At 40.8% G+C, this 14,461-nt stretch overlaps 1 protein-coding gene and 1 long non-coding RNA gene across 29 annotated transcripts in view; one reads left to right on the top strand and one right to left on the bottom strand.

The window, feature by feature from the left end:
• Window positions 1–495: 495 nt before the first annotated feature.
• LOC121947885 (uncharacterized) overlaps window positions 496–14,461 on the bottom strand; it is an 84,746-nt gene continuing 70,780 nt past the window's right edge. Inside the window, exon 5 of the long non-coding RNA XR_015777203.1 lies at window positions 496–916. This is a non-coding gene — a long non-coding RNA (uncharacterized LOC121947885). The remainder of the gene's footprint in view (window positions 917–14,461) is intronic.
• The window catches only part of prom1a (prominin 1a), a 105,374-nt gene continuing 92,817 nt past the window's right edge, over window positions 1,905–14,461 (top strand). For 16 of the 28 annotated variants that reach the window (XR_015777191.1, XR_015777190.1, XR_015777189.1 and 13 more), the window contains exon 1: window positions 1,905–3,272. Coding sequence is in view for 8 of the 28 variants with exons in the window: in XM_088080799.1 (XP_087936925.1) it covers window positions 3,041–3,272 (232 nt within the window). In the remaining 20 variants the exon portion in view is untranslated. The remainder of the gene's footprint in view (window positions 3,273–14,461) is intronic. The other 12 variants (XR_015777200.1, XR_015777192.1, XR_015777198.1 and 9 more) reach the window with 2 other exon arrangements.

Below are 14,461 nucleotides of genomic sequence, written 5' to 3'. Positions count from 1 at the left end.
TGAATAAGAGGGTAGGATTATTAGGGAAAAAAAATTCCAGCAAACTATATTAACAATTATAATAATTATAAATAAATATAATAAAAATGTATAAAATATATCAAATGAATACTTTCCTTTTTCAACCCCTATTTTTAGGTCTTTTTTTTGCTTTTCTGTTTTACATTTTTTGTTGTGGCTTATTTTATTATATGTAAAAGTTTGTTACAAAACAACATAATAAAATGATAAAATAACTACATTTTTTTCAGAACTTTTTGAGTTAATTTTCTTGTTTATTTTATTTTATTTTTTGCTTTTTTTGTGCGCACATTTTCAGGTAATTTTCTTGAACTTTTTTTTTTGTGTGTGTAATTTTTGGGCCATGTCCTGTTTATCGTTGCCTTCCTCCCATGTTTTTGAAAGAAATCAATTTGGTGAAGTTTCAAAGGGTTCAGTTACGTGTTCACCCTTAGGCAATAAATAATGATTCATTTATGTACAAAGTTACATACAGAAGCTTTAAAGCACAATTTATTTATTCTTTTCTTCAGAAAGGCCAGTTTTTACTCCATATTTCTCATAGTTACATTTTACAGAATTCACTGAACAAAATGACACATGCTGAATCATTAAGTGTTACCGAAGTCCCCAAACACTCACGCTAAAGTCCCATCTGCCCCTCTGCAGGTCTAACGAACGTGCTCACAATCACTGATCAAAGGTTTACACACAGGAGCGGCCCTTGTCTCCAGGAGCCGAGGGCCCCGTGTGCCGCTCAAAGAGGACAAAGAAGTTATTGTGCAAAGAGACAGAAGCTGAGCACACCTGACTGCCGCTCCGCCAATCACATCTCCCGTCTGGGCTGCACGTCGGGTATCCTCTATCTGCCCTCTGGGTGGAAAACGGGGTCAAAGGCCACAAAGACAGAGAGCAGCTGTCGGCAGAAGAGACAAAGTCAGAAAGTTAGTGAGATTCAGTAAAGCATCAGATGAACAGCTGAGTTTTACAAAGTAACTATAGCTGTCACAAAAATGCAGCAGAGTCAAAAACATCATTTCTCTCTGGGATTTAGGGAAGCAGATGCATTAAAACATTAAATGGAAATACTCAGGTAAAATAAAAGCAGTGTTTAAGAGTAATAAAGTGCATTTACTTGAGAAATTTAATTCAAAGTTGTTGTTTTTTTTATTATTCAACCTGGATTTCTAATGTTTTGTGTTGAAGTGACCAACAGGAAGAATATTTTTTGAAATTTTGAACGACGGGGCTGCAGTGTAACCACAAGGGGCGCGTTGGCAACACTAACTGCAAAGTACGTCCACTAAAAGTGCTAAAAGTGTTTGTTTTTTTGCCCTCTGAAAGCTCAGATTATTATTATCTTTAGTATCTGACTACATTATAGGAAGGATCCACAGAGAGACACATTTTTGTTAAAAAAAATAAGATACATTAGTTTAACCAGAAACAGCCCTGAAATTATCGTCCTCAAAGCCACTAGACTCAATTTAAATAAACAGTAACTTTATTATCGTAAAACGCATTTCATTCAAAGTCGACAGAAACAAAAATAATCATTTAAAACTGTCTCGGTCCGTCTCTCCACTGTTCCAACAATAACCAACTCTGGTGAGGTTAAATAAATCTTTAATTCTTCTCGTTAGATGTGAAAAGCTGCTGCCTCCGTAGAGCGTCCCAGTAATGTCCACTTCCTGTGGTCAGTTTCCTGTCAAATATGGTGGAGTCACTTTGTGTCACTGTCTGCGTACAGAGAGACTTCAAAAAGCTCTGCTGTCAAAAACGCCTGATTGGGAACTTATATTCAAACGTTCAAAATGATAATTCACACTCTTATTTTTTAACCCTATACTTATGTCATACTTTGAATTTTGAGCAACTAAAGGTATTTATGTTTTGATTGCTTGTATTTTACTATTTATACGTTTCTGGGTTTGTTTTTATATGAACCAGTAAAGGTTTGGACCGCTCCCTCACGTGTACGTTTTACACGTTTTATCCCCGTCGTGCTTTGTATTATGTGAAACACACAAACTAAAATAATGAGTCCTAAAGCAGGTTAAAAAAGTCAGCATCTCAACACTGCTGGCTCCGAGGGTTTTTGAACTGGTTTTTGGTTAGAAAACTGAAACAAGGTCTGAGGAGACTTTCACGTTTCGCTGTCTGATATAAGATACATCAGTAAATACCCCAACACCAACTCTAAAACTAAAAAAAGGCGGTTGATATACATGTGGAATCACACAACCGTAAGAAGAAGTAGCTCAAAAAATAAATATCCAGCGTTGATCTTGAACGCAGCCTGGTGTAACTACAGCAGATCATCAGGATTACAAATCTCACATTTTCTGTGGCAGTTGTTTTATTCTGAAATATTTGAGTTTTTAATACTCTGTATGAATATTTCCTGAATGCTCTGGTTGTATTTTGGAAAAGAACCTGCTGAGAAATAAACATGAATGGTCATAATAAGCATGTTAAAATAATAAGTTTATGTTTATGCGGCTCAGACTCGTGCACGCTCCTGTGCACTTAGAAATATTTCAGAGAAACAGACAGAAATGTAACTGTCAGATATTGAAACACACGATGTTCCTATTTCTCCGAGCTCCTCCTCTCCCCGGCAGGAGGAGCGCTTCCCTCTGGACCAGTCCTCCTCTTGTAGATGTGACGGAGGCGCGCACCTCCTCCTCCCGCCCGCTCCCGTGACGCAGCGCGGCTCCGTGCGCACAGATGCTGGAGTGGAAGCGACAGGCGCGCTCGTCTCGGTGGGACTGAACGCATCGAAGACCGGAGACGGGGACAAGATCGCCCGGTTATCGTCCTTCAGGAGGAGCCTCAGACCGCGGGGGGCGATGCTCAGAGGGAGTCTGTCCGCGGGCAGCAGGACTTAAAAAGCTGCGGTCCATCCATCTGGACACTTTTTACTCTCGCCCCTTCTTCCCCTCCGATAAGGAAGATAAGAACCAGCATCTTCCAGCTTGCAGTCCTCTTTTGGTCTCTGACCCCAGTTTGACGGAGAGTCTTGTTTGATTTCAGCACGATGTTGAAGACCGGGATCCTCCCGCTGCTGCTGTGGGTGTTTGTGGCGTCCGGAGAACTCCAACAAGAGACGGAGCCGCGGAGACTGCCACCCCCGGGAAAGTTGGATTTCGGTTATGTGCCCGCGGGAGTTTACGAGACTCTGGCCCACTACGAGCCGGGGCCGATAGGGATCCTGTTCCACATGGTGCACGCGTTTCTGTATGTCGTGCAACCCAACGCGTTCCCGCAAGGTAAGCGTCCTCGTCCGGTCTCACGGTGTGACAGGGAGATGAAAACACGGGGGGATGTGACAGGAACTGACAGCGAAAACAGCGTTACATTTCTAGGGAAAGCAACTGTGAGGAATCACTCCGCGCTGCATTAACTTGAGATTAACTGTTACCGCAGACTCTTTCTCCACCTCGGCGTGTAGATTTCACACTGAAATCTTTGGTGGAGTGGATGCTGTTGTTTGTGTCGGGAACACTATGAACCAAAAATCAGCTTTTCCCCGCTCAAATCTACGTGTTTCCAGCGTCTTTATCCAGTTGGCACTTCATGCGCCAAAACAGAGCGCTAACATGTTTAAATGACTTCTCATGAATGATTGTGAATCAGCGTCGCCCGTTTTAACATGTGATATCCGACTTGTCTTCTGTCTCTTTGCCTAAAAATGTGTCCACTCGCAGGATTTGTAGCCCACTTGTGCGTCACGGCCCTCCGTGCCGCGCGCGTTTTGATTTGCGCGCAGAGCTGACAGCGCTCTTGAAGGTGGTGTTTCCGCCCGCGGCGCACTTTATGTCAGGATAATTACAATTAATGAACCTCTTGCTGACAGCATCACGTGCTGTTAACACACATTTTTTTGTGTGTGAGAGCGGATGTTTGTTAGAGTATCCTCGGCGCGCGTGGCTGCACATTTAATACAATTAGAGCTGACTGCTTATACACACACGAGGTGTGTGTGTGTTTAATTGGGTCGTGGACGCTCAAAAGATGCGGCTCCCCTCCATGCGTCACAGTCTGTGTCCATACACTCCGTCGGAACGTCTTGCAGATTAGCAGCTCTCTGAGTCACCTTGTTAATTGGGTAATCCCATAAGCCCCTGCGCCATATGTTGATGGCCTTTTAGTTTCCAGTTTGTCACTAGCACTCCGGGGCTCGTGGCCTAATCCTGTGGAGCAGACCACTGCGCAGTGGAGTGAATTCATTCACGAGTGCAGCCGCCAAATGATGCAAGATGGAAATTGTTGGTTCCAGCGCAATAGTTCAGCGGACAGATGCTTTCGCGTGTCTGTTTCTTCCTTCTTTTGATTCAAAAGCCCCGGGGAATTCATTATTATTTTTGGGTTCATCTGAAACTAATGGCATATGCAAAAGGCCATATGCTTATTAATAGCAGCGGTGCATGCGTGGATATTTTTCAGGATACAGCCGGAGATCTGTCAGGTCTGTTTTGATGAACGCAGGCTGGTTTGCAGCAAACCTCTGGGAGCTGCAGAGCTTATCATCTCTATGACAACATGTTACAGGAAGTCCCTCTGTGTTTGTTGAGAAAAATAACTCATAGTTGCATGAAAATGTAGAAGATAAGTGAGGAAAAGAATGTGGGAAGAGTTTCCAGTGCCGCGGTTTGTGACTGGAGGTGGAGCAGATGTCAGAGTGGAGCTCTGTGGGCTGGGAGGGTGTGGGTGTCTCTGCTCTTCAGCCTGTGTTTAACCGCAGTGTTAGCCTCCTTCCAGCAAACATTTAAAGAATGAATCTTTGAATCCTCCAGGGAAAAATGGCAAAAAATTTCCCTCTTAACAAGTGCTGTTCTTCTTGTAGTCAGTTGTCAGTTCACTCAAACAAGTCTTTCGAAGTACAGCGACACGAATACAGAGACCTCACTGCGAACAAAACTCTGTTTTTGTGTAAAAGCAGCCGGTTAACGGTTGTTCACAATGACAGCAGGATCACTGTAGCTACTAATAATTATTTTCATAATCGTTTAGTCTATAAAATGTCCAAAAACATCCTGCATCAAAGGCGACATCTTCCGCTGGACATGCGAGCTCAGTAGCTGCTAGGATTTAATTCATACTGTAGCACTTTTGCTTTTTAGAGAAACTATTCCGACTCAAGCTCCAACTTAATAAAAACACAAAACAAAAGAAATTACAGCCGAAAAGCTGTAAAAATCCGCCAACCAGTTGAGCTTCAATTTACATCCATTTCTGTCCAGACTGTTTTGTAGCTAAATCTCTGAAGGAATTTGATAAAAGGTTTGAAGTGTCTTTTTGGGAATAACAAGAGCTCTTCACACACATCTTCAATCTGACTGCACAGAAGATCTGAGTCTCAGTATGATTCAGTATCCGACCAAAAGTCTCCTCATCTGTTCCTGAGTTTTGAAGTTAAGTAACAAACAGAAAAGTGTTTTGCAGAACTTCATTATGTCACAATGAAGATGACCTTTGACATTTCAGATATAAAATGTAATAACTCTTCAACTTTTCCTATTAGAAATGTGTATGAAATTTAGTCACAATTAGTGTATTAATACTTGAGCTGTGACCAAAAACATGTTTTGTGAGGTCACATTGACCTTGACCTTTGAGCACCGAATTCTAATCATTTCATTCTTGACGTTTGTGCCACATTTTAGGAAACTCCCTCAAGGCCTTTTTGAGAAAACCTGTTCACAAAATGCAATGGAGGGTGTTTCACTGACCTTGACCATTAAACACCAAATTTTAATCAATCATTCGTGACTAAAAGTGGATGTTTGTGCCAAATTTGGAGAAATTTTCTCCAGGCGCTCTTTAGATATAGGGGTTCAGAGAATGAGATGGACACAAGGTCACTGTGACTTTGACCACCAAATTTAAAACAGTTCATCCCTGAGTCCAAATGGACGTTTTAGGACGCTCCCTCAAGACCTTCTTGAGATAACATGTTATAAAAATGCGTCAGACGGGGTCACATTGACCTTAACCTTTGAACACCAAATTCTAATCAGTTCACCATTGAGTCCAAATGAACACTTGTGCCCAATTTGGAGAAATTTCCCCGAGGCGTTCTTTAGATATTGTGTTCAAAAGAGTAGAACAAATGGATGGACAACCCAAAACTGCTAATATTTGGGCCTTGAGTTTGGATTACTTTGTAAAACTATTTTCTAGGTCAAGAATGGACTTAAATTGGGCACCCTGGGTAATATGAACCAAAACATCTCTGACTGAAGTTCAGCCAGGGACCTTTGCTGCAGATCTATTAAGTGTTCAAGTGCCAAAAAATACTTAAAAAAAGAATAAACTTTGATGCCTAACTTGAAGTCGAGACAAGACGTCTTAGAAGTGCTGGGGAGCAGGCTACAGAGCGACAGATCAGCGACGCCAGAGCTAACTGCTAAAAAACAACGAGTAAGTGGACCTGGGGCTGGTATCGGACTGTCAAAAGACATAAGCCACGTAGAGTTTTTGAAATATGAAGTTTTGGAGGTTTAAGCACCACAAACAAATCAAACTCAATCTCAGTATCAGCTGCTCACAATATCTTTAAATCTCAGCATTTAAACTGACATTTAACATTTAAACTGAAAGGAAAACATTCTTATCTAGTCAGTGATCAATCAGCAGTCAATATCAGCTTGATTTTGTGGTCGGACCGTAGAAACGACTCTGTCGACGTGTAATTAGCAACACCCCATCATCACATCTTCCACAATCGCCGCGTGACATTTCACATCGTGAGACGTCTTTATAATCTCGTGAATGTTTGACGCACTCGACTGACACGTTTATTCTCTGCACCAAAATGGCTCCGAGCTCGTAGGAGGTGTTATTAGCAAAGAAGCAACAAATGTCTATCAGACACCCACACTGAGAAAATCAACAGTGACATATTCTCTTTTACAGTTTTCAACAGTTTTTTTTTTTTTTTCCGCTGCAGTGTCGAAGCCTCACCTCCCTCATACCCCCCACACACACCAACACACACCAACACACACCAACACACAACTGTCACATGTCAATACACAGCTTCACAAGCCCTTATCAGACATGAAATACACGACTTTTCTGCTGTGGACTAGCTGTTAAAGTGATGGCTTTTTGTCATCCAGACCTTGGTGGCTTTTACTAAACCTTCATTACGGCTTTAGGACATTTATGAAAAGAGCCACAGTGTCTGAGAGACAGTTTGCCTGAGAGGAAGCAGCATGACAGCTGGAACAGGGAAGAGAGGATACTTTAATTATAAAGTAACAGTGTCATAGCTACAACGAATGAATTAAAAGATGTTCAGTTGGGAGGCCAATTTAATTCCTATTTGTGTTTTGCTGGATATTTATTTATTCATCTTGCGGTTGGTATGGATGAAAGTTAAACAGGAGGGAGACAGCTGGTCTCAGTTTACAATAACTTCTGTTGTATGAGGGTTTGTTTGTGCTGTAGTCTCAACACGAGGGGGGAAATTATTTTTATAGACTGATCAAAGAATAAAAACTCTGTGCAAGTCAGGAAACAATCTTAGTGGTTTGTAAAGTCATTCTGAGTTTTAACAAATCTTCAGGTTTGTCCCAAGCTTAAAGAAATATCAGGGCTGCTCCTTCAGAGTCAGTGTTGAATCATTAGTCAGAGATCGCTTTACTCTTGACATTTTTGCTGCGGAGTGAGCACTCTTCACTTTCATACCACTCTTTGGTACAAACAGCTGTGGACGTGCAGGCAGCGGTACAGAGGAGTGACTCTGCACCGAAAGGCTGTTGCAACATTATTGTTTCTCTTCCACTTAGAAGGAGTGAATTTTAAGCTTGCATTAACTTATTAAGATGCGGTCTCTGGCTTTTGTTTTGACACTTATTTTAATGTAAGGGCTCGTTTATGCTCAACGTTACATACGGAGACAGATTACGTCTTTTTTTATGTACTCTGCATTCATTTAGTCGGTATTTTTGCACGTTTTCCGATACGGATGAAACGGAGCAGTCGGGCCGGAGATTGTGGGGGCAGTGAAACGTGGTTCAAGCAAGAAGGCGAGACAAGAAGATATTTTAATAATGGCAGAACGTAAGGAATTAGTGATATATAATAATATATAGTAAAATTAGTGAGATTAACTGTTCATCCACATGTTGGGATGTATATAATGGCCGCAAAGACCTTCACCTTCTACAACACTGCCTCTGTTAACAGGTACAATATTATCACCTTTTCCAGCATCGCCTCGTTTGCTCTGAGAAACTTTCGACTTCGCCCTCTGGTGTCATCTATCGGCTGTGTCGATGGATGAACTGAAGTATAAAAACAGTGACATTTACAGTGTTTGAAATAACTTATCTACTTTCATAAGGGAGCATAAATGAACTTTAAAAGTGTTGAAAAAACCTGATTTAAATCACAGGTTCGATTTGTTTTGGTGAGGAAGAGACCTCTGCGGATAATTCTGCTCCTAAAAGACCAACACTTAAGGATTCATAATTGAGAAGCAGAGAGTTTAGTTTGGAGTCAACAGCCGGTCAGTGTTTTGCTCAGGGACACTTTAGTAGCAAACATGACTGTAGGAGGACACACATCCGTCACATTTTGCTACAAGGAATTTAAATCCTTCATCCACAACTCTCTCTCAACTAAAGACAGTAAACTTAACTTTAACTTTTCCAGTCTTTTAATTAATCTCGGTGTAAGTCAGCCATCACTTGAGAACAGAGGTGCATTAAGCTCCTTCTGCAGTGTGAATAGTATCATTTCACGCCTGTGGGTGAGCGGCTCGGGAGCTGATGCCAGCCACCGTCATGCAGCAGATCCCCGTTGGATGTGTTTTCTCATTAGTGTCTGTATTCCCTCTCCTCGAGAAACCACACCTACACATAACCGAGGTTTGGTGAAAGTCTGGCATTAATTCAAGACAAGTAACAGTTGCCAGGGAAACCCATCGGCAGCTATCATGGCCGGGGTGTTGTGGTTCACCTCGCTGGCTTACATGCAGCTCGTCTCGCTGCGCCAGTGTGATGTGAGGTAAAATACAGCTCAGGTTATACAATCCGAGGCCATGTTTGTTATTTAACATTCATCAAAAGGCAGTCCAGAGTGTTTTTTTAAAGCACAGAGGCATAAAGGGACTTTGGTGTTCAGTGAAGGACACGTAAACATGAAAGAAACTGAAGAGGAACACTTCAAAAGATTTCTAACCAAGGACAAAGCAGAGATCGAAGCTCTTCGTGACGCGCATCAGAGATTTACTGGAATATAAAGAAGCAGATATTTTGGTTTAATGTCTTTCATGTTGTGAGGAAGACACGGCCGTGATAACATCACAACTATTATGGTAAATAAGAGCCAGGAGGATTGAATATATAGTATAGCTGCGACAATTAGTTGATTAATGGATCGACGGAAAATTGATTGGCAACTATTTTTGTAATCAAAAAATCGTTTAAATATTTTTTAAGTTAAAAAGCCAAACATTCCCTGTTTTCACGATTCTTTAATGTGAGAATTTGATGCTTTTCTTTGTCGTACTTGATAATAAAGAGTTTTGATTTCTGGTCTAGTCAGATAAAACACCTCTGGAGACATCACCTCGGGCTCCGCGAAGTTTAATGGACATGTTCCACTTTTTTCAGACATTTTGGGTTGGATTAATCGCGAAAATAATGTGCAGATTGACCACTGAAATGCTGTTTGTTGCAGCCCTAATATTTAGTCTTTAGTTTTCTCTCTTTCTCTCTACCCGCATAATGTGTGCTGAGATTTAACATGTAGCAAGCGTGAAGTTGGGAAAACCTACACACAAAATATTATACATATTTCAGATTTGATAAAAAATATTTACTGTTTTATTATTATTATTAAAACAGTACTACAGGAATGTAATGGTGCACTTCCATAAAGTTTAGGAAATACATTTAAAAAATCGGATGTTGAAAAATGGATGCCACAGAGGACTAAACATCGTACGTTTTAGACTCTAGTTTGAATAAAGCTCCAAAAAAGCATCAGTGGTTTTATGGTTAGAAAAACTGGTTTGTGATGTGAAAGGGACAGACTTTATCGCCTTAATACCATCCTTGTAAGAACAGGAGTCAAATATGTGGAACAAATGTATCATACTGAAATGAAGGTTGAAAAGTTAAATATGTCCTGTAAACAATTTGATTTAGCTAGAAATATTTGCCCAAATACATATTTTTTGGGTGTCATTAAAAAGGTCTTTCCTAAGGTCTTTTTTAAAATCTTTCTGAAATCTTGAAAAATATTAATATGAAAAAAATGTATTTATTATTTTACTACCCATTAAGTTGTTTGCTTTAGCAAGTTTTAGAGCCTTACCGCAAAATATGCAATGATGTCATTTTTGCTGGGGACACTACTGCGAGCATAAACCTGGTTGAAAGACTGAAAATAGCCCTAAAAATTAATGCTGCGTCATTGTTAAGGTACAGTCAATAAAACTGCATTTTCTGTTGATCACACTGATCACAAAGTGCAAACAGTGTATGAAGGTAAAACCCGGTCTGTCGTCTGATAGGTTGATAATGTGATACATTTGGTGATAAAATGTGCTAAAATAATAACTTCTCTTCTTTACAAACAAAGCTGCATCAGTGTTCCTGTTGGCTAACAGAGCAAATCTGTCAAAGATGAACAAACGTAAAACTCTGGCCTGCGACACCTGCCGAGCACTCAAAACAGAAAACACATGCTTAAATTTATCTGTAGTTTGAGCTTCAATAGAAGTGAATGGGAAAGCTTAATTAACTTAATGCTTAAAAGATTAACTTAATGTGTCCTCCAACAAACCCCAGAAAGGCTCATTCGACCTAAAACTCTGTTTTATTAAAGAATCCACAACAATTACACTAATTATTGTTTACACACACGTACTGTCATTCTCCAAATTAGAACATGATATCATCATTTTGCTTATAATCTATTCTGAAAGCCTATTAACATCATTATAGCCCATTAAACTAAATAAGAACCAAATTACAGGCATGGCAAATCACTGTTAGTGGATTACACTGCACACGGAGCCTTTTAGCATTTTACAGCTGGAGTGGAAATGTCAAGAACTAACGACTGAAAAACTGCATCAAAATGAGTCTTTTTGTAGAAATGGTCCTCCTTAATTTATCCAACAAAAACTGATTACACCTGCATTGCATATTTGGTTACATGCTCATTTTAAAGCACTTTTATGCAGATGAGAGAAAGGTTTTCAGGATTTCACTTCAGTTTGGTTATGGTGTTTTAACCTTGAACACATCTAAGACCGTTGACTCCGCAGGGCTCCCTGACTGCACCAAAAAGCCAGAATGAAAAATCTGGTGGTAGATGAATTTGATGAGCCAACGGGTCAGTCATAGCACATGTGGATGACTGGTTAACACTGCAGGCGCTGTTACACCACATTGCGGCGGTAAAGTGATTAAAGAGAGCGTCCTTCAGCTGGAAGGTCAGCGCTCGAGCCCCATGACAGCCAGCATCTGCTCTGCTGAAGTGTCCTTGAGCAACACACTGACTGCGAGTCAGTTTCTGACCCTGAACTTTATCTGCAGAGGAGGAAATCTTTACGTTAGGGGCGTTGAAACAGTGCCAGGAGAAAAGAGGGGAATCAAATCATGACTCATTATTTTTCAGCATTTTTCGAGCCAGTTGCAAACCTAATTAGAGATGTCTTCAGCGGCGGGCACATCTGTGGAGATTACCATTAGATGCTGTGATCATCCCCCAAAAGGGCTTAAATTTGCAATCATAATGTTTGAATCATTTCTCCACTTATAGTATCAAAAACAAGCGGATACCCACGACTTGCAGAGCCGTGTGTGCTGAAATGATGAGCTGCCGTCTGTTTTTTCTATTTTTGTCAAAGACTTAAATCTTCAGTGTTGCAATAAAATAAATTCAAATAGTGACGTCACCTTATTGCAAAGGTGACCCGTCATCGTATTTATTTGTCGCTTCTACTAGTTTTAGATTCTAGTGTCCTTTTACCGGGACCTCAGAGTGCTTAGTTTGACTCCCTCTCACGGATGTTTTGGTATGACAATAAACCTCGTTGAATTTTAAAAGTATCAGCTGTGTCTGCGTGTGTGTCTGCGTGCGTGTGTGTGTGTGTGTGCCTGTCTTGCTGAGTAGGATGTTCTTGTTGCTGCAGTCGGAGCTCAGATGGTTAAAACACACGAGGGTTAAAAGGTCGAGCCAACTTGAACTGTGCACACAGACCCACTTGCACTTTGCTGGGCAGAGAGCGGTTTGTGGACAGCTTGTCGCAGATGGCTTTGGCCGTTTAAGTAGACTTTAATGGTGCATTCAGACATACAAGAGCCTTCTGGGTAAAAAACACACACAAGGGGACCAAAAAAAAAAAGATACAGCGTAACTGTTTGTACACCTTTGAGGTATTTTACAGGTTATCGTGGTGGTCACACGGAGCAGAAATCCTGACCTCCACACCAGCCTCTCTTCCACTAACTCCAGAATCTCAATTAAATCTCTGATTGAACATAAAAAAATATGTTCTTATGATTTACTGTCCATAATTAAGATTTTACTGCAGCTCTTCAGCACATGCAATTTGAACTTGAAACCTTTCACAAAGTTAAATAACGATTAATACGTTGAAGGTTTGCTCTGGCAGATTGTTGGTTACTGTTTCTAATCTCGCTCGCCAGTGAAAAGTAAAAGCCAGCTGCAGATTCACTGTCATTTGACAATGTGCCTCGCTGTGTTTGCACTTTTTGGGCACTGTGTCTCTTGGATGCCTGCTGTTTACAGTTTGGCACCTTTTTATAAAGCCTCGCCTCACCTGAGTGCTGTGAGGGTACACACCTATAAATGTCCTGAGCACAGAATCTCATAGAGAAATACATCGCCACACACTTCTTCATGTAGTCTATAAATTGTATAAATATCATGTTTTAGAAAAATCCTAAATCGTAGCATACCTTTAACGCAAAAAAACCCTACCGCCCTCTGTCCTTCCTATTAATTTCGGTAAAATTAGATGCTAAAGTGCTGCAAACAACAATTTCATGGAGACTTGTGCATATGTGAGTTGCCAATTGCTATTGTTAGAAATAAATTATTATATGATGTGACAACTTTATGGTCAATGCTGCATTCACATAAAATCGAGCAGAGAGCAGACAAACAACTCCTTGCTTGCAGAAGAAAAACCAACAAACAAAAAAAAGACCAGTCCGACAGAATTGCAGGACGGCAAAATAAAAACGTGTTTTTGTCATCCGTTGCACAGGATGTCAAAAAGTTGAAATATCATAACTTTGGATGGCAATGCTGTCTACCGTTACAGTTGCCGATATCCTCTGTCGGCCTCACCTAATTTTACCATCCTGCTTTCATCCACTAAAATTATAACTTGTTTGCCTGATTCCACGGGAATGCAGCATGAGATCTGGTTAGGTTTTGGCAAAGAGAAAAGATGATGGTTTCTGCTGAATAATGTCTTCATTGGGTTTCGGGGACTTTCGTTGTTACAATAATAACTACGCGCTTAATGTTCGGGAACAGTTTTGGTCATGGTTGAATAAACACTGACTGGCAGTTGGAAGCAGGAAACGAGCAGCTTGCTAAAATAACTAATTGTGTTTTTTTCTTGGAGGGGCAGTCTCCCTTTTTAATATTAAAACATTGTCAATGCATATTTCATGTTTATGCTTTTGTCTTCAGGCACATTAAAATGTGGCCAGCATTAGCTGACACACATAAGGAACATTTACTTATTGATGATCAAATCCTGATGGATTTTTTCGGTGAATTTTAGTGGAACAGGACTAACATTTATTGTGGCCAATAAGACGTCCACAAATCCTGAAACGGGGAAGAAAACGGGATCGTGTTGCTGCTTTTTTATTATTCTGGAGAAGGACCGGATAACGGCCCCGAGGCCAACAGCACAAACATGTCTGAATGTGACGAAGGCGTTCATGAGCTCAATATTTCAAACTTTTCTCTGCACCCATCTGTTACTAAACATTAACGTGTCTGTGGGAGGATTCACCGAAGCACGGCCGGACACTTCATATGATGTCATCTAATTACCTAACCATCAAACCCAACAGACATTAGTCTGATCCGCATGTTGCATACATCCTAAATGCACTGTTTAAACAAATGACGTGCATTTACAATATGTTTTTTTAGCCCAAGAAAAAGATCCTTCTGTAAATAAACTGGTTACAAATTCTGCATCTTTGCGATCCTGTGTCGACCCAGTCACACTGTAGCATCTGCACAACACAAAGTGATGTACACGGTTCCTCTGCAGTGTTTTTGTGCTGTCACACGCAGTCATGTCATTGCACTGACAGTGATGCCCGATGGCATCGGGACGCTTCAGGACACTAACAGGCACAGCTTTACTGGCCTACAACATAATGTCAGCTGATTGCCAGAGGCAATGTGTCACTGCAGCACAGAGGTAAGCAGGCCA

This window comes from Plectropomus leopardus, chromosome 8 (assembly GCF_026936395.1).
Source record: "Plectropomus leopardus strain MGB_pleo_1.0 chromosome 8, ASM2693639v1, whole genome shotgun sequence".
NCBI classification, from domain to species: domain Eukaryota; kingdom Metazoa; phylum Chordata; class Actinopteri; order Perciformes; family Serranidae; genus Plectropomus; species Plectropomus leopardus.
The sequence above is the reverse complement of the archived record's forward strand: the minus strand, read 5'-3'. Positions and strand labels throughout refer to the sequence as shown.